We start from the raw sequence: 20,479 nt of genomic DNA, 5'->3' as shown, positions 1-20,479 counted from the left end.
TATTCCGAGGAAAACATTAGAAAGAAATATGTAGTCCTTTTGCATCAGTTACTCCCTTTGTCAATATTAAATGACTTAGTCACTTCTGTGGAGAATTAAAGAGGTTGATTCATGGTGATGTGACCCTCCTGTTACTTCTGCTTCCTTTTTCCCTCTTGTATATCAAGACTCAGAGCCCTTGGGAAGGGCCTTGCTGCACTCAGAGAAGAACCTGAGAAGAACCTGTAAGTAAACTTTCAGAATAATCTTGATTTTTGAAATTGCTTTTTTTTTTTAAAGAAAAAATTAAGCATTAGTAAATTGGAATAAACAGATGAGACCAGAGGAAACTTGAAGTCCCAGTTTCTACCCCTGACAGTTTACTGATGAACAGAAATAGCAGAAAGAAAGCTTTTTGTTAACAATGGTCTGAGGGATCTGAATCCCTCATCGCAGGGAGGACAGCAGCTTGAGCACCTTCTTAACAAACAGCCGCGTGGACTTGCGCCACCCCAGCTTTTGAAGAATTGATCCCTTAGCCAAGGCTCGGGTCGGGGAGAGGAGCAGGACTGGCTGCGAAAGGGCTGCCAGGCCTCACAGACAATGCCGAGCTGGACTGAATTGTCCTGTAGACGCTGCTGGGTTTACCCCGATAGCTTTCATTAATCTTTCCTTTCTTGTGTGAAGGTTGCTTTCAGAGAGGAAGGTGTTCACTGGCTTTCCCAAGGCAAGAGCGATGAAAACAAAATGATGAGGAACGCACTCCACCTCTCGGCGCTGCTGGAGCTATTTGGGCAGGCTCAGAGAACAGTGCGTTCCCAACCGATTTATGAAGTTTGCAAGAGTTTGAAAAAAAAAGAAAAAAAGAAGTGCTCCATTCTTCTCATGTCCCCCTCTGGGGGCTCCTGGGCAGCTGCAGAATGCCAGCGCCCAGGGCGGGCTCGGCCGCTCTCCTTTGCCTTCCTTCCCGAGACCGTGGGCTGGAGGACCCTTAGAACTGAGCTCAGCCAGCTCACGGCACCTCTGCGGCCCCAGCGAGGTCAGGGGACCAGGCCAGGCCACAGGTCTGCTGTCTCCCAGCCTCACGCTCTTTTTCTATGCCTCCTCTGCCTTTTTGCCAGATTCCCTCTAGAATGAGATTCCCACCAAGCCCTGAAGTCAGTGAGAGGCTGACGGGTGCAGACTAGGTTTCCGCAGCGGATTAGCAGAACGGGCTGGAGGGGCAGAGAAAGTGCATTGGCAGCGGGCCTGGTGGGCAGGCGCCATGGGAGATGGTCTCCCTTACTGGAGATCTTGTGATGCCAGGCCAGGCGAGTGCTCCCCACGCGGGGAAGGAGGGGAGAAACGGGAAAACGCTAAGGTGCCCCTCCTCTGGATCTTTCCCCAAAGAGGGCTGTGTTAGTTTCTCCTGAACTCGCAAAAGCAGAGAGCCTGTGCGTTTCTGTCTGTCAGCCCCAGAGCGGCGCTGGTGACGTGTATGCGTCTTTAACACACCTCCACCCAGAAGACTCCGGGGTGGGCCACTTCAGAGGCTCTAATGGTTTTTGTCAGGGCTGTTGATTGGGCCTCGTATCTGAAGCAAGGAGGCATACTTTGTGCCCCGTGAGTTAATCTGGGCCCAAAAAAATCACAGGACAACACTGGAATGTTCATCTCCCCGACACCCCAACAAAGTGGGTAAACAGAGCTCTGGGGCTAGGGGCTGGGAGCTGGGAGCCCATGCCCTCCACACCAGGGCTTTTGCTGTGATCCCTGACATTTAATACTCCCTGGGAAAGACCATCGAATCCACTGTGTATGCATCTCCCCGCTGGTGGTTGCTGGCGTGTGCAGGTTGATGGAGGAGCCTGGCTGCTTCTGTTTCCCATGGCAACGGTTCAGCTCTGCATGGAAGCAGATAAGTGGGCTCAGGCTGCATACACAGACCGCACATTCTGCATGGCTCCCTGCTTGGACCAAGTGCTTCTCATCATTGCCCCTGCTTCTTAACCTGTTCCCTCCTACCTGGTGGCTCAGACAGTAAAGAATCTGCCTGTAATGCGGGAGACCTGGTTCAATCCCTGGGTTGGGAAGATCCCCTGGGGGAGGGCATGGTAAGCCACTCCAGTATTCTTGCCTGGAGAATCCCCATGGACAGAGGAGCCCGGCAGGCTGTAGTCCATAGGTCGCAAAGAGTCGGACCTGACTGAGCGATGACTAAGCACAGCAACCCAGCCACACAAAAATGACTTTCACCCCGTGAAAGAGAGATGGGTCCTCAGTGATAGTCTTCTGTGGACTCCAGCTGTGGGTTCTTGGCCCCAGGGTGTGGTGAAACTGGCGTTTAGGGGTAAAGGCAGAAAAGTGGTCATTATTCTTGGGATATTGCTGTTGGTAAAAGCAAAGAACAGGTACATGGTCCTGGGGAGACACAGACAGGGAGTCAGGAGATAAACATTGTTGCTAATGGAGGCATGATACAGGGCAACCACAGGTTAAAGAGATCCGGTGAGACTTTTAGGTGCTGCCGAAGAAGCAGTGGAGGAGAGGGGGCGCTCAATCCAGCAGCACAAGAGAAGGGAATAAAATAGAGCTGGAGATCTTTGGGCAGAAATAAATATTCCCAAGGCATAAAGAAAAACATTTATGCATGAGACTGGAATCTGGCCTACAGCATGATTTTTAAAAATGTCTCAGGGGATAAAAAGAGAGAAAGGCAATTCAGATGACGGGAGAACAAGCAGGATAAGATGAGGAGGAAGGCAGAGCAGAGAGAGGAGGAGGAAGTCAGGTGCGGATTCCCCAAAGGCCAAGGATTGCAAATGGATGACCAGTGTCCAAAAGCATTGTCAGACTGCTTAAAAATAAAGTGAGCTAACTTAAAAGAGAAAAGAAAAACTCAGGAGATGTTACCCAAAGAAAATGAGATTTCTGGCTTCTCTTGGAAAAAATCAGAAAACCTGGCCATGCAGGGTCTGTGTACAACCTCAAAGAAAACCTGCTGCGGGGGAGGGGGGAGCTGCTGCTCTGGCAACTTCAACTGGGGTGTGGGCTTCATAGCCCCCCAAGACCCACGCCCCACACCCCTGCCCTCCAAGAAGTCTCTGTCTCCTGATTTCCTTCACTGTTTATGGTGCCTGTCTGACCCCTGCAGGCATTTGAAAACCTCAGTGCTGCCCACGCTGCCCTAACGTCCTAACTCAGGGACCACCCCGACCCTGACCTCCAGCCCAACAGAGAAAGCGGGGACCAACACCGAATACAGGTCTCATCCCCTGACCCTGGGAGGACAAATGCCTTGCAGCCTGGACCTCAGACCAGGATGGGCCTGACCTCCAGACGGAAATCCATTGTCAGCTCTGGAGGATTCAGCTAGTCTGTGCTGAGGACACCCAATGTAGATGACAAGGCGAGGAGAACGTATACCTGCGTTGTTGAATATGCATTTCATGATATGCGTGTGACTGGGGTTTTGGGAATATAGTTCAACTAGACTTAGAAACTACTCTTTGAGGATCATGTGAAAGAGAATCTGAGAAGCTTGCCTATCCTGAATCCTCAGTACCACTTAAACATGAGATAGAATTCTGTTTCTTCTGCTTATTCGCTATGTGACTTTAGCCAAGTTATTCAGCTTCTCTGAGCCTGAGTTGTCTCATCTAAACTATATCAATATAATCATGCAGAGCTGTGGCGAAGATTGTGAATAATGTATTTCAGATGCCGTAACAGTGGCCAGGCTCTCGGTAACAACCTGATCACTATTAATATTATCTATTATTATTACTATTTTGCTTGTTCCTCTTTTCTAATTATTTATTTAGTAATAGCTGAAGGCAAATTTGGTATGTGGGAAATGTGATACTCTGTTGCTTAGGAACTCTGGTAGGGATTTTAAAATGGGCTTCATGAAGAGTCAGAGACGAGATGTTGATGGGATGGGAAATGTGTTGCCCTGTGGCAGGAAACTGGGGTCTGCCTCCCACCTCTGCCTCCAGTGTTGGAAGGGCCTTGGCAAGCCCAGCAGCCTCTCTGGATTTTCATTTGCTCATCTCTGGAAACCAGCTGGCCAGGTGTTAGTCATCTAGAGCTGTGTTGTTCAGGACACAGACACCAGCCAAGTGAGACTATTTAAATTTAAATGAATTAAAACTAAAGTTAGGAATGCAACTTCTCAGTTCCACCAGTTCTAGGTCAAGTGCTCAGTGGTCACCGAGGGCCAGTGCTGACCTTGTCAGACAGCTCGGATACGGAATGTCTCCATCACCACTCAAGGTGCTGTCAGACACTGCTGAATTCTAGAGACTGCGACCCAATGTCTGGTCCCCAGACCAGCAGCATCAGCACCACCCAAGACTTGTTAGGAAAGTGGACTCTCAGGTGCCGTTCTAGACGTTTGGGATCAAAATCTGCATTTTGACACGACTCCCCCAGCGATAACACACTCAAGTTTAAGAAACTCTGACCTATAAGATTTCTTTCAGCTCTAAAAATTAAATTTAAAAAATCTGGTATTTGCCTGAAAAAGTCTTTGAGAAAAAATAAGCAACCGGCTTGTCCAAATCCTGATTCCCTGTTTTTTTGTTTTTTTTTTTTTTGTTTTTTTTCTAAAAAGAAATGATTGGGGCCATTGGAAAAAAGATGAGCAGAATGACTGCACCTCTGCAGGACCAGAGGATAGAAATCAACGGACATCTATTAATAAAGGCACCGCGTCAAATGTCAGTGCTGGGAAGGCGGAGCAGTCCGGCTCCTGCCTCTGAGCCTCCCATCCTTAGGGCATTCAAGCCTTGCCTAAAGAGCTTCAGAGAACAGAGGTTCAATTCTCTGTGGCAGCAAAGAAACAAGAAGAAACGGATTGCATTTACTGGGTACCTTATCTCCAGGGCATCTTAACCTGCTTGTGAAAGCTCCCCTCCATAAACCTCACCAGGAAGGAGCTCAGGCATGTCTTCTATTCAAGTAGGGAAAATGAGGAAGAGAGATTGGTGAAGAAATCAAGGCCACATTCAACAGTGATGGGAAGGGCAGAGTGGAAGACCAGTCCTGGGGCAGTGGTGCAAAGCTCTCCCCTGTGGCTTGAGATATTAATATAAAATGGGAGGGAAGGTATATGGTCTCTTGCTGCAGAAAGTTTTGGTGTCTTTTAGTGACATGCTGTTTTCAACCCCAAAACAAATGGGAATAATATTAGATCTGTTGCTTGTTAAGAAAACATGTGCCTCTTACAAGACAAAATTGCAGGCATATATCTTATATAATTGTTATTAGATTTTATTGGCAAATGTTAAAATTTTAATGGATCCATAAATCTGTTTCTCACTTGCAGAGAAATCTCTTCATTAAGAACACACTGTACAAGGATAAAGGCAAGAGAAGGGGAAAACAAATCTAAAATATGCATTATTAATTTTTTAGGAAGCAAGCAACATGGTACCTCATAAAGGATATTAGAAAACATAAAACAGCTGGGATTTGTGATTTGCTGTAGAGAAAAATCTGCTGATTTGAGAAACATGCTCACAGGGACAACTGTGCTATGCTGTGTTTAATCGCTCAGTCGTGTCCGACTCTTTGACACCCCATGGGCTGCAGCCTGCCAGGCTCCTCCGTCCATGGGGATTCTCCAGGCAAGAATACTGAGAGGGTTGCTTTGCTCTCCTCCAGGGGATCTTCCCAACCCAGGGATCGAACCCAGGTCACCTGCATTGCAGGCAGATTCTTTATTGTCTGACCCACCAGGGAAGACCACAGGGTCAACTATTTTGATGCAAAAATAAAAGAGCAGTTAGAAATGGGTTTGTGATACACAAACAGTGTCTTAAAGAGTCACTGACAGGAAGTGTGATGAGTTTCCAGCAGATAGAGTGAACTGAGCACCCTGTCACACAACAGAGCCCAGAGCCGTGGAATCTGGGCATGGTGCAGGGGGACAGGGAGATCTGGCCTGAATCCCATTGTGCCACCTGCTCTGTGTGGCCGCTGACACATTTCAGCAAGCACTCTGGGCCTCAGCATCCATTATATGAAATGCAGAGAACATCTGTCTCCAGAGGCTTCAGAGAGGATGCAGAGAGAGGCTATTTGTAAAGTGCCCCTAGGACACAAAAGGCAATTAATACCCATTAGTGCACCAATTACTCACATAATGGTTTGAGGTCAAATCCAAAGCCCTAACAAAGAAGGCAATGGGGCCATGCCTAGGAGGAGAGGCGGCACCTCCCAGGGGCTCTGGGGCTGGGTGTTGTGTGAACTCCCCACCTGCTCATTGCCGGCTGATCAAGTCCTCCTGCCCAGCAGTGAAGCAGGGCTGACTCACGCGGGCAAGGCTGGGGACGGTTCAGGAGCACAGGGGCCATACATGATTTCTGAGGGTCAGAGAGGCGTGGGTGTGGAGTCGGTGCATGGGAGCACTCAACGTGTGTGTGTTTGTCATTCAGTCATGCCTGACTCGTTGTGACCCCATGGGCTGTCCCCTGCCAGGCTCTTCTGAAGTCCATGGGATTCTCCAGGCAAGAATACTGAAGTGGGTTGTCATTCCCTTCTCCAGGTCATCTTCCCGACCCAGGGATCAAACCCAGGTCTTCTGCATTGCAGATGGATTCTTTACCATCTGAGCCACCAGGGAAGCATGGGATCACTCAGTTCAGTTCAGTTCAGTCGCTCAGTCGTGTCCGACTCTTTGTGACCCCATGGACTGCAGCACGCCAGGCCTCCTGTCCATCACCAGCTTCCAGAGTTTACTCAAACCCACGTCCATCGAGTCGGGGATGCCATCCAACCATCTCATCCTCTATCGTCCCTTTCTCCTCCCGCCTTTACTCTTTCCCAGCATCAGGGTCTTTTCAAATGAGTCGGTTCTTCGCATCAGTTGTCCAAAGTATTGGAGTTTCAGCTTCAGCATCAGTCCTCCAGCCTCCAAACTGGCATTAACTGAGCAACCTGAAATGAGGAAATGACTTTCTTTTTGGGTTCAGGCAGAATAGGGTTAATGTAGGGCAGAAATGAGATGGGGAAGGCAGGTTAGGAACAAACCTGTGGAAATTTCTCCAGCAATAATATAGTGGGCTTGCAGCTCTCAGCATGTAATCTGAATGGGAAAGTTCACTGCCAGCCTCCAAACCAACCTCCAGTTCTGAAAGGAAGCAAGCTTAGGCGAAAAAATGACTCTGTTCTTTTGCTGGTTACCCTTCTAATGACCATTTACTCCCATCCCCTTTCCTCCAGATGGAGTTGGAACACCCTTGTGGGGAGGATCTTGAATCTCCCCTAAGGCCAGTCCCACATGGTAATACCCCTTCTTCCACACAATGTCTCCTCATTTCTCTTCTCTGCACTGAACTTTCCCATTCAGATTATGTGCCAAGGGCTGCAAGCTCTCTATATTATTGCTGGAGAAATTTCCACAGATTTGTTTCTAACCTGCCTATTTCCCCATCTCATTTCTGCCCTACATTAACCTCATTCTGCCCGAACCCAGAAAGCCATTTCCTCTTTTCAGGTTGCTCAGTTCATGCCCTCCAGCCAATGCCCCAACACTTCTCTCACATCATGAGTGTAATTCACTGGCTGGAATGATATTAAGTTACTCCATAAATCCAGCCCCACAATATTTGATGTGAGAAGGGATTTATTTGAGAGGGTTTAATAATTGATCAATGTCTTCATTAAAATTCCGTACATACGGTATAACGCTCATTAGATATTTTCATGTCAATCAAGAGAGCTCAAATTTATTTTATACTGTTCCAAGTGAACCCAAGGCTGTCTGAGTGCATCATGGACCTAAATCTGCATGACTGTCAGGGCAGTAGCAACCCCTTAGCACCTTCATTTTAGTTATACCAGATTTGGGAAAAAAGAAAAGATGATTAACTCAGTGACAAATTATTCTCGTTTTCCTTATAAGATTCTCAGGAGAGAACTGCACTTGGAGGGTAAGAGCTAGGGAGGGAAGGCACAATGTCACAGAGCTGACTACATCGGTCTCAGTCCAATGCCACCTTTGAATTTGGATGCCTTTGGTTTGCCTTCTTTTTTGTAAAATTAGAGCACAAGAAAACAGATGATTATCTGAAAGTGGTCTTACTTCATGCAGTTTGTGGAAACTGCAGCCTGTCCATCAACCTAAGGTTGGTTTCAATTAATAAGACCCACAGCACAGTCCCACTGCTCTTATCAGTAAACAACCACTGTCTAACAAAGCCGCGCAGAATTCAGGGGCTGAGTGTAAACAAGCATTTCTTATTATTGTTCAAGTATCTGTGATCAGCTGGTGGCTGAGGACTGGCTATGTGATATGTGATGTGTGGTATGTGACATGTAATACCCTGCTTCACATTCAGACAGTGGACTGGCTATTGGCTGAGTTGATGGAATAGACTGGTCATGTGCCTCTTGTTCTTCAGCAGTCCACCGTGTATAACAGGCAGAATGACCCTCCCCTCCCCAAGCCCCAACCAAAGATGTCCGTGTCCTAATGCCCAGAACCTGTGGCTATGTTATCTTTCGTGGCAAAAGAGATTCTACATGTGTGCTTGAGTTTACAGTCTTGAGATGGAGGGATCATCCTGGATTATCTGGGTGGCCCCAGTATAATCACAAGGGTCCTTACAAGAGGGAGGCAAGAGGATCAGAGTCCTGAGAGAAGATATAAGGATGGAAGCAGAGGTCAGAGAGAAAAGAAAATGAAGCATTTCTCTCTCCGAGATGGAGGAGAGTCCACAAGCCAAGGAATATAGGCTGCGTTATAAGCTAAAAAAAAGGCAAGGGAATGGATTTTCTCCTGGAAACTCCAGCCCTCTGGACCAATTTTAGACTTCTGACATTTAGAACTGTATGACAATAAATATGTGTTGCTATAAGCCATTAAGTCTATTGAAATTTGCTATAGTAGTAATAGAGGCAAATACATTTGGACTTGTTAACAAGGGCTTCCCTAGTGGATCAGACAGTGAAGAATCTGCCTGCAATGCAGGAGACCCAGGTTCAGTCCCTGGGTTGGGAAGATCCCCTGGAGAAGGGAATGGCAACCCACTCTTGCCAGTATTCTTGCCTGGAGAATCCCATGGATGGAGGAGCCTGGCAGCTATAGCCCATGGGGTCACAAAGAATCAGACATGACTGAACGACTGACACTTCCACACTTTCACAAGCCACTAGCTGTGGAAATTTGCTTCAGCAGTAATAGAAGCTAATACACTTGGACTTGTTAACAAGTTCTTAGCAGGGTTCCAAGAGAGAGGCAGGAGGGAATCATAAACTCAGAAGAGACACTGTCACTTCTGCCACATTCTCATGGCCAGTGGTGTCACAAGACCATCCAGAATTCAAGGGCTAGAGCAATAAACCCCACCACCGGATTCTATTTCTCTTACCTCTTGATGGGAGAAGCAGTAAAGTCACCTTGCAAGGAGGTGTTGAAACTGAGCAGTATTCTGCAGGGCCTTCCCAGGAACCAACCCCATGTGCCCCAACTCTTGTTTGTAGAAGAGCTTCACCCTCCTAGGCCCTCTCCAAGTCCAAAGAGCAAATTTAATCAGAAAAGTGAGAAACTATAGAAACAAAGGAAAACAGTCAAGCAAAACAAAACAAAATAATGAATTTAGCCATAAAACAAAGTCAGGGCCCTTTAGTTCCTCCTCACAGGCTATAGATAATATTCAGCACCATATCCTTTAGTTGTTTTGCAGACATTAAAATCTCCATCAGGTGAAAGAAGTTAACTGCAGGCTGACCACAGCAGGTGGACCTCAGACTGGTTGAAACCAGGTTGATGATGCTAATTCCCAGAATGTCACACTCACCACCGGGCAATCAAGAGCTACATGAGCTGATCAGGCACCAGCAGGCCTCTCCCCCATCTTGACTTTAACAGCCCTTCCCCAAAAGCCACTGGGGAGTTATGGTCTTCTTTTGTTTTTAACATGTTTTTTATTGAGGTTCAGCAAATCATCGGACACGACTGAGTGACTGACAGTTCAGTCGCTAAGTTGTGTCCAGCTCTTTTCAACCCCATGGACTGCAGCACGCCAGGCCTCCCTGTCCATCACCAACTCATGGAGTCCACCCAAACTCATGTCCATTGAGTCGGTGATGCCATCCAACCATCTCACCCTCTGTTGTCCCCTTTTCCTCCTGCCTTCAATCTTTCCCAGCATCAGGGTCCTTTCAAATGAGACAGCTCTTCGCATCAGGTGGCCAAAGGACTGGAGTTTCAGCTTCAACATCAGTCCTTCCAATGAACACCCAGGACTGATCTCCTTTAGGATAGACTGGTTGGATCTCTTTGCAGTCCAAGGGACTCTCAAGAGTCTTCTCCAACTGACTGACTGACAGTTAATTTATAATGTTGTGTTAGTTTCAGGTATATAGCAAAGTAATTAAGTTATATATATACAAGTTAAGCTTTATATATATATATGTATATACATAACTTAATGGCAGCCCACTCCAGTATTCTTGCCTGGGAAATCCTATGGACAGAGAAGTCTGGCACGATAGGGTCCTTGGGGTCACAAAGAGTCAGACACAACTGAAAATGCACATATATATGTATATATATACACACACACACACACATATATATATATATTCTGTTTAAGATTCTTTTCCCTAGGTTATTACAAAGACATTGAATACAGTTAATTGTGCTATACAGTAGGTTTGTAGTTTTTATCTATTTTACACAAGACGTGTGTATATGTTAATCATAAACTATTAATTTATCTCTCCTTCACCCCTCACCCCATGGTCCCATTTGGTAACCACGTTTGTCTTCTGTGTCTGTGAGTCTATCTCTGTTTCATAAATAAGCTCATTTATATCGAGTTTGGGTCTTTTAAACACAAGCTGCCAATTCTCCTGCCTGCCCCCCATGCTGGGGGTCTTGGGATAAACTCTGCATTCCCCTTCCCCACAATCTGGTGCCAGTAAGTTAGCTTTACTGCCTTCAGGCGAGTGGACCCAATTTAAGTTCGATAATAGTGTGGAGACTGAGAAGGGTAAAAAATTATGGCCATTCTTCTTGCAATCAATCTATCACCGTGCCCTTTGCAAAGTGAGAGAGGACATTTAAAAGCAGCATCTGACCCTGGTTTTTCTTCATTTCCAGGGACACAGGAAGCATGGGCATCTGGACCTCAGGCACCAACATCTTCTTAAGCCTCTGGGAGACGTATGTGTCTCCAAGAAGCCCTGGATGGGTGGCCTTTACCCAACACGTGGGCGTTTGCTGTTTTGTCGCTTTCATTTCCGTGGGCCTCCTCTCCGGGGCCTTCTGCTGGTTTCTGTCCTCACTCATCTTCATCACCTCCTGGATGGCCACGTGTGTTCTGCTGTGCTGCTCCAAGCACGCACGGTGCTTCCTTCTGCTGTTCTTCCTCTCGTGCGGCCTGCGTGAAGGCAGGAACGCGTTGATCGCTGCGGGCACCGGGGTGGTCATCTTCGGACACGTGGAAAATATCTTTCACAACTTTAAAGGGCTCCTGGACAGTATGACTTGCAACCTGAGGGCAAAGAGCTTTTCCATCCATTTCCCACTTTTGAAAAAATATATCGAAGCCATTCGGTGGTTGTATGGCCTTGTCACTCACCTGAGTCTATTTGATGATCTTGTGTCTTGGAACCAGACCCTGGAGGTCTCGCTTTTCAGTCCCAGCCAAGCCCTGGAGGCTCAGCTCAACGACACCACGGACAGAGCCCTGGGGGTCTTGTACCAGATGGTGACGGCGACGGAGGTGCTGTGTTCCCTGGGGCGGCAGGTCCTTGCCCTCACGGGGCTGCTGCTGCTGCTGCTTGGCACCGGCCTCTTCATGAAGCGATTCTTGGACCCTTGTGGCTGGAAGTTTGAGAACATCTACCTCACCAGACAATTTGTCCAGCTGGACGAAAGGGAGAGGAGTGAACAGAGGCCCTGTGTCCTCCCGCTGAATAAGCAGGAAAAGAAGAAGTATGTCCTCGTCCCGTCTTTCTGGCTGACTCCTAAAGACAGGAGGAACCTGGGGCTCTTTTTCTTCCCGGTTCTTACCCACCTCTATATCTGGTTGCTGTTTGCAGCCATAGATTATCTGCTATACTGGCTCATTTTCTCCATGAGCAAACATTTCCAAAGCTTGCCCGGGCTCGAGGTGCACTTGAAACTGCACAGACAGGTAGGTGCTCATGGGCCCGTCTCACCTGGTACCTAGCTGTTTGCAAAGGATCGTGAACGTCCCAAGGAAGGGCAGTGTTACATTTCCCTCCTGGACCCCCAGTGCCTGGGGATCGAGCCTGGAATGTAGGAAGAGCCCCAAACAAATTGGTTAAACTGAGTTGAAACCCCAGTCTTATAACGTTCTGAACATCTTTGATCACTGCATTAGTTTCCTGGGGCAGCCTTGTCCCAACAGAGAGGACCATGGTTTTTGTTCATCCCATCTTTCCTCTTTTCCATTTTTCCCCTGTGGCAGTTTATGATTACATGGACATTTCAGGGGACTTCCCAGGGGCCTCCCTTGCCACTTCCCAGGTGCAGTGGTTAAGAATCCACCTACCAATGCAGGAGATGCAAGAGACTTGGGTTCAATCCCTGGGTTGGGAAGATTCCCTAAGGTAGGAAATGGCAACCCGCTCCAGTATGCTTGGTTGGAATATTTGCCATGGACAGAGGAGCATGGAGGGCTACAGTCCACGGGGTCACACGGAGTCAAACACGACTGAGCCCATTCTGGGCATTTCAGAGGATCTGCAGCCTGCCAGATACTTGTCTTACTTGTTTTTAACCCCAGTCACTGTGGAGCCGAGCTAGGTGGGATGTGCACTTGTGTGTCTAGTATGTGTGCACACAATGTGTAGAGCTGTATGTGTTTGCACATGCGTGTGTGTAGGAAAGTCACGCATGCTGGGTGGTGTGTACTAGCCTGGGGTGGTGAAAACACCATCCACTGTTTCCATGTGTCGGACTTTCTTTCCTCTTTATGGAGCTACAGTAAGTTATGCCTCTGCCGGGGGCAATCTCGGAGGGGAAGGGCAGAAGGGGACCTGGAAACCCTCCTCTGAAACCCCACTTCCTCCTGCGGTGTCCACACTCTCCCTCTCCCTCCCTTTTCTCCTGGTCAGCAGGTGCTGTCTGGCCCCTGTCCCTCCCACTCCTGGGCTGCTTCTCCGAGCTGATTACTCTGAGCATTCCCTTCCCCTGAAGACTTCAGTTAATTACAAGAACCCCCCGTTGCTCAAGATATCTGGAGCAGAGTGGATAATAGAAGCAGTGTCTCAGATGGAAGCCAAACAAGACTTTTCAGGCCGGCTGGATCGTGGGGGGCAGCTGGTAAAAGGACCCTTCCCTTCCCTCCCCCACAGCCCACCCCCCTCCCATAGGTCCTTTTTTTAACCGGTTCCTCTCTTTCTTTCTCTTTTTGCTCCTCTCTCATCTGTTTCTCTTTCAGCCAAAACCCAGGCCTGGTTTGTGAATTCTCACTGTTTTAAACGGGGGCGGGGTGGGGAGATGGGGATGGGAGAGGGAAGCGATCTCTGCCTTTCGAAAAAGGCCCAGAAACTTACCAGTGACACTGTCCTGACAAATACATTTGTCGGTGTTGTTGCGGGGGTCCTGGGGATGCAAAGATGTCTCAAGCGTGAGGGCTGCCGTAGAGCAGCTCATGATCTGGCGCGGGGAGGCCACCTCGGACGCTCACAAGGACAGCAGGGCGGTGGGCACTGGGACAGAAACGAGTTCGAGACTGCTGTTCCGGCTTCTCTCAGACTCTCTGCTGCAGAGCCTGGGAGACCGTGCCCCCAGCGGCCGGCTTCCACGTGACTGGCAGTGCCTCTCTTATTCCTGGATGACCTTGGAGATTCCTGGTCCCTCCGTTGGGGCAGATTTGCAAAGCAGTCAAGCAAGAGGAGAAAGACTGGCTCAAGTTTCCTCCCACTTTCAAATGATTTTAAATAAAGAAGAAAGATGGGAGACGATGTGACTAGACCTGGCTGGATGGCTGGGCACTGTAAGAAAAAAATAGCTACTAGGTCGCTACTTATTGAGCACCTACTGTGTGCCCAGCACCAGCCTGCATTAACTTTTCAGGACTGTCTGCTACCTGAGCGAATCTTTTCATTTGTTACTCGATGCCGTTCTGGCAAATTGTTTACTTGGGAGAGGCAAACACATTTAAAACACTGGGATACCATTTAATACATCGCTCTGTATTTTGAGAGTTTGTCTTCCACACTGCCCTCTATCAAGCCCTTACAAAAGTGTTGACTCAACCCTGACTCCCAGCTGCAAAATCCCTGGTTAGATTCCTAAACTAAATAACTCCTTTCCAGACTGGACACCCGCTGCTTTCTTATTGCAGGATTTCTCATCACTGACTCAATCAATGTGTTTGTTTCTTCAACGGTATTAAAAAGAGTGCATGCCTTTGCTCTGGGGACTGAAAACTCTCTATTTAATCACAGGCAAACTGTCTTTTTTTAATAAGAGAAAAGGAGAGGCAACAAGAAGGCTTTCTCCTGCCTAGCTACAGTGCTGGGGAAATTGCAGATTGGACTTGACATTTGTGTTAAAGTCCCAGGATTGGGGTTTCCAGATTTTTCACTGGTATTGGAGTGAATCCAAGGTGCATGGTGTTCTCTGGGTGTGGTTGGGTTCTTTTCAGAAGTCATTTCCAGCTTTTGGGCCCCAGGGCTCTGGGGCGCTGGGGTAATAATAACTTACTGAGTATTCCAGTCTATAAGGTTAATGCTCCATCCCCAATGTGCTTAATTTACACTGGGAGTAGTTTATTCGTGGGCAGGATCTGGTCCATTAATTCCTGTTTTACCAAATTGGGAAACACATCCACTGAGAGATGATGTGACTTTCTCAGGTCAGGGAAAAGTAAGAGCTGAATCAGCACACACGTCTCCTGCTGGTGGCTTGTCTGGGTAGCCCAATGTCATCTGCCCTCTGGGTCAGTTTGATGAGGGCAGCTGGTTTTTTCTGTTGCCTTCAAACAGGAAGGAATGCACCCCTCCTAGCATCCAAGAGAGATGAGAAATTGTCCTATTTTGAGACCTCTATAAATAGGATTTTAGAGCCACTTTCAGTAAATATACTCTTTTTAGTACCCTTGCATCAAGAATAATTCCACCCCATCCCCGCCACTTCAAGCTCTAGAAGGGTGACTGAGAACATAATTTAATGCCTCTACATCTTTATGACCTTGTGGTCTGCTGACGGGGTGTTTGTCAAGATGCAGAGACTATGACTGGGTCTTGATGGGCTCTGCTACAAAAAATCTCCTCCAGTTGAGCTAAAACCATCTTTCATGAATCCCACATCCTCTGAAGTATAGAAACAGGTATTCCATACATGGGTTATGCAGTCAAAATTATTAGAAGAGGACTTCCCTGGTGGTCTGGGCTTCCTTGGTGGCTCAGATGGTTAAGAATCTGCCTGCAGTGCAGGAGACCTGGTTTGGTAAGATCCCCTGGAGAAGGGAACAGCTACCCACTCCAGTATTCTGGCCTGGAGAATTCCATGGACAGAGGAGCCTGGCAGGCTACACAGTCCAAGGGACACAAAGAGTCGGACATGACTGAGTGACTTTCACTTTTTTCTTTTCCCTGGTGGTCCAGTGGTTAAGAATCTGCCTGCTGGTGCAGGGGACATGGGTTTGATCCCTGGTCTGGGAGATCCCGCATGCTGCAGGGCGATTAAGCCCATGTGTGTGCCACAACTACTGAAACCTCGGTGCCCTAAAGCCTGTGCGCTGCAACAAGAGAAGCCACCACAATGAGACGCCCAGGCATCACAACTAGAGAGCAGCCCCGATTTGCCACAACTAGAGAAAGCCAGTGTGCAGCAATAAAAACCCAGAGCAGCCAAAAATAAAATAAATAATTTTAAAATCCTTTCAAACATTATTAGGAGAAGGATTTGCTGAAGCAAAGAAATTTCTCTGCTTTCTTCTCAGACCCTTCAACAGTCTTGTGGGTATCATTTCTCTCTAAAGAAGAGGCAGAGCAAACAAGCTTACCTGATATCCTTCTCTCAAGGAAATCTATATTTCCCCAAGCCCACTTTGGAAAACACTGCAGTAGCTACAACTAAAACTCCTCCCTTCTTTACTCCAATCATTGCACATAAAAAGAGTTGGAATAGCTCCTTCCACCAAAGCTCCCTGCGTGTTTTAAGATAAATGCTACCTGCTGCAGAGCAGTATAAAGAAAGACTAGGGCAGAGTATGAAAATGATATGGATCTTGATGATTTTATTCTTTCATTTTAGGAACAAGGGACTCAAGACATCATCCATGATTCTTCCTTTAATATATCTCTGTTTGAACCGACCTGCATCCCTAAACCGAAGCTCCTTCTGTCTAAGACCTGGATTCCTCTCAGCATCATTCTTGTGATACTAGTGACGCTAGGACTGTTGTCCTCCGTCCTGATGCAACTTAAAATCCTGGTGTCAGCATCCTTCTACCCAAGCGTGCAGAGGGAGCGCATGCAATACCTCCACGCGAAGATACTGAAGAAAAGATCAAAGCAGCCAGTGGGAGAAGTAAAAGGGAAACTGAGTCTGTACTTTACAAAGGTAAAGCTGAAATGGGGTGTAACCTGTAACTAGGGAAATTTTGAGCTTCAAGGGCAAATGGAATTTCTAAGCACTCTTTCAAGTTTACATTAAGGCTTATATCCCCAGCAACAGATGGGGAGACCCTGGGGGTGAGGGGGCGAGGATGGGGAACAGACACACATGGCTAAGTCCAGAAGATTCTACAATAATGCTGGTTGGTCCAGAAGATTCTGAAAGAGTAATCCTTCAAAACGCTGATTCCAAGTGAGTTTTTCAGTCTTATCGTAGAGAAGCTACTGGGAATGACTCCTCTAATTGCTGCTAAAGGACACTGCCCAGAGAGAGTTATTTTACCAGAGTAAATAAAGAACAGAAGGGAAGTATCTGCAACAACTTGGTAAACTTCAAAGAATTTGCTCATTGTCCAGCATTGAAAGACATAGGGACTGTCCTTGTAGTCCAGTGGCTAAGACTCCAAGCTTCCAATGCAGGGGACCCGAGTTCGATTCCTAGTCAGGGACCTAGATCTTATATGCTGCAACTAAGACCTGGTGCAGCCACATAAATAAACATTAAAGTTTTTTAAAAATATATGATGATATTTATATGATATATGTATATTTATACATATATATGATAAAATAATGACTCTCACACACATATAAAATGAACACTCATCAAAGACTTTATTCAACTTATTAATTAAAAAGGGAACAGTAAGAAATTCCAACCAATTCAAAGAACAACTTAAATCACACACATATATACAAACCACTGAGAAGACCAAAATTAATTTGCTTAATAGATGTAAAACTGGCTTGTTCCAACAGGGTGGATGGGAGGATGAGTTGTATTCTACTGGGTGAAATTCATTTGCATGCCTATGGACAAGAATCATTTGTATTGTTGCCATCAGCCATCTACAACTTACAGAATCGGAAAATATTTCATAGACAATGAAAGACCAAAACAATTCTTAAGAATAAGCTTTTCTGGCCATTTTCAAAGTCTTTTGAAAAGTTTATGTCAGTGGCAACTGAAATAATTCTAATGCTCATTCATCCAACTTTGTGTCTTTTCAGATTCATTTCTGGCTTCCGATCTTAGAAGTGATTGGGAAGAAACAAATGGACATTGCCGGTGAAGACAACCCAGCAGAGACCCCACACAGCTCTTCGTCCACCCTGTGACAGCGATTCTTCTCAAGGCTACTGACAGCAGCCCATTCTCATCCCCAGCAAGAGAGAACTGCACAGCAGGGTCCTTCAGCGGCTTGAGTTTGCAGGGTCAAGCCACTTTTTTCCATAAAGGGCTCCCAGGTAAATGGTGAAGCTGTCTGTCTCACAGACCAGACACGTGGTCTGGACTGTGTGTCTGTGCAACAGGACAATAGCCCAGGCCCTGCAAGGATGAGTCTCAGCATAGATTAATATTCAAAGAAAAAAATTGGAAAAAATCAAAATCTCTACTATAGACTCACAAGCAAATATGAAGGGGAGCATACATGTATGATGCCAGGAAAATATCTTTCAGTGCTTCTGTCCCTTCTCTGCCCTCCTTAACATCCTTCATGGCTATTTCCTATTCTCACAACTGTCTGTCTGCCTTCTGCACCCTTATTCAAGAACTCTTTCCAAAACCCATCTCCAGCAGCTCCCAAGTTCTTCCCACCATCTCCTCTCTCCTACCCTCTACTTTCCTGGGTCTCTTTGGTTTTTCCTCTTTTACCAAATCTTCCAGCCACATTTATTTAGAGAACACATTTATTAAAATCATATGAAAGACTGGTTACAATGTTCACCTTGGGCCTCTTTTTCATGATACTCAATGTATACTGTGTAGCACAGAGACATATTTCCCCGATAATACCTAAGGAAAAAAAAATACTGATTCTGTTTTCTCTATGGTGTCCGAGTAGGAAAGAAAGAAACATCAAATTTTTTAAACTTTTCATTTTGAAAATTTTTCAGACTTACAAAAACATTGCAAAATAGTACCACGTTCCATCTACCCATCACCCCTCATCTCTGAAAGTTACCATCTTATATAACTGCAGCACAACTGTTGAAACCAGGTAACAGCCTTTGGAAAATGCAGAATCTATAAAACTCATTGGATTTTCACCAATGTTCCACTGACATCCCATTAATGTCCCAAGGACTGGTCCTTGATCCAGTCCAGGCTCACGCATTGTATTTGTTTGCTATAGTTCCTTACTCTCGTCTGATTGGGGACAGTTCCTTAGTGTCTCTTTCTTTTTCTTTCATGACCTTGACACTTCTGAAGAGTGCTGCCAGTTATTTAGTAAAATGTCCTTTGACTTGGGTTTGTCCGATGTTTCCTAGTAAGGAAACCCCGGAGACGTATTTTTTAGCAACAGTACCACAGAAGTGCTGACATGCTCACCTCAATGCACGAGATCAGGGTAGGTCGTGCTGACACGCCTCGTTACTGGTGAGGCAACCTTTCTTCACTTAGTTAAGATGGGCTCCGCAGAATCTTCCACTGTTGAAGTCATTATTTTCCCTTTGTAATGAGTAAGTATGTTGTGAGGAAATGCTTCGAGACTAGGCAAACATCCTGTTTCTCATCCTACATTTACCCTTTAGTTTTTGCATTCAAGGATGTAAAACAGTGCCAGCCAAATAGTGATTTTCTTTTTTTTTTTTTAATGGTGATTTTCTATTTTCATAATATCTTCTACATTTTTAAACTGAAGTTCTACATTATCCCTAGAAAGAAATTTTTTTTTTTCAAAGACAACTTTCGTTTTGGGCACTGGAGTAGGCATTTTATACATATGATCTCATTTATGTTTCATGACAATCCTGTGAGGTTGGTAGTATTATTTCTATCTTCTCGATGGGGAAAGCTTACCCTCAGAAACCCTGACTTATCTTGCCTAGAATGGGGTCTTGGCTTCCGCATGTTTAAAGTTCCCAGATGATTCTAACGGTCAGCCAGCCCTGAGAACCATCATTCCAGGAAGTTTTACATTGCAGTTCTTTCAATACAGGTTGTCAACGGTGAAATTTCTCTAGCAGAAGGATCCGACATTAGAATTCTGAGTCAGCATTTCCCAAAATGTGTTCCTCAAACCACTAATCCCTTAGTTGTTTCATAAAAGAGATAAATGATGTTAATAAATCCATATCAGCTGCCTTCCAAACGTGAAGATCCATAAAGCATGTTGGCATAATTTTTAAGAATTAAAAGAAACCCTATAATAATAGATCTTTGAGAAACCCTATAATAAAGGAATATGTGATTTTGTTTCATCCCAAATTTTCTCAAATTATTAGACTTTGGTACGATTTTAACTGTAATAACTATTAATAACACGTAGGACCAGCTCTAGAGCCCAAACTCTGATAAGAGCTGATTTAATTAGTGTAACTTTTTGACCAAAAAGACCTGTGGTGAAGATAAATTTGTAGTTTTGGATTTTATAAATATTCTAATGATTTTATGCTTTACTGTATTTTATAGACAAATATATATATTAATAAATTGATACGATATGTGATATTTTTTTACTCATTTGGCACTTATTTCTCCTGGAGAAGGGATTTGCCCCACATTAACTAAGGCAAAAAATCAGCTGCTAAAGTTAGCATACACTCATACACAAAATAAACTCTAAATGGCCTAAACATAAGACATGATACCATAAAATTCTTAGAAGAGGTCATAGGCAAAGCACTCTCTGACATAAATTGTACCAATGTTTTCTTAGGTCAGTCTCCCAAGGAAGCAGAAATAAAAACAAAAATAAACGAATGAGACCTAATCAAATTTACAAGGTTTTGCACGGCAAAGGAAATGATAAACAAAACAAAAAGCCTACAGAATGAGAAAAAAATATTTGTGAATGACAAGGATTTCATTTCCAAACAGTTCACACAACTCAACAACAACAACAAAACAAACAACACAGTCAAAAAATGGGCAGAAGACGTAAATAGACATTTCACCGAAGAA

General features: G+C 45.7%; 2 protein-coding genes across 2 annotated transcripts in view; one reads left to right on the top strand and one right to left on the bottom strand.

Annotated features, from left to right (window-relative positions):
• Positions 1-180: 180 nt before the first annotated feature.
• Positions 181-17,707, top strand: LOC122451119 (dendrocyte expressed seven transmembrane protein). Its single transcript, XM_043483694.1, has 4 exons — positions 181-224; positions 11,072-12,110; positions 16,208-16,516; positions 17,581-17,707. Exons 2-4 carry the CDS (start codon positions 11,085-11,087, stop codon positions 17,686-17,688), a joined length of 1,443 nt encoding a protein of 480 aa, XP_043339629.1. The 5' UTR covers positions 181-224; positions 11,072-11,084; the 3' UTR covers positions 17,689-17,707.
• DPYS (dihydropyrimidinase) overlaps positions 17,161-20,479 on the bottom strand; it is a 121,236-nt gene continuing 117,917 nt past the window's right edge. Inside the window, exon 10 of the mRNA XM_043483690.1 lies at positions 17,161-19,026. The gene's annotated coding sequence lies outside the window, so the exon portion shown is untranslated. The remainder of the gene's footprint in view (positions 19,027-20,479) is intronic.

The sequence above is a fragment of the Cervus canadensis genome, chromosome 12 (genome assembly GCF_019320065.1).
Source record: "Cervus canadensis isolate Bull #8, Minnesota chromosome 12, ASM1932006v1, whole genome shotgun sequence".
Lineage (NCBI taxonomy): Eukaryota > Metazoa > Chordata > Mammalia > Artiodactyla > Cervidae > Cervus > Cervus canadensis.
The sequence above is the reverse complement of the archived record's forward strand: the minus strand, read 5'-3'. Positions and strand labels throughout refer to the sequence as shown.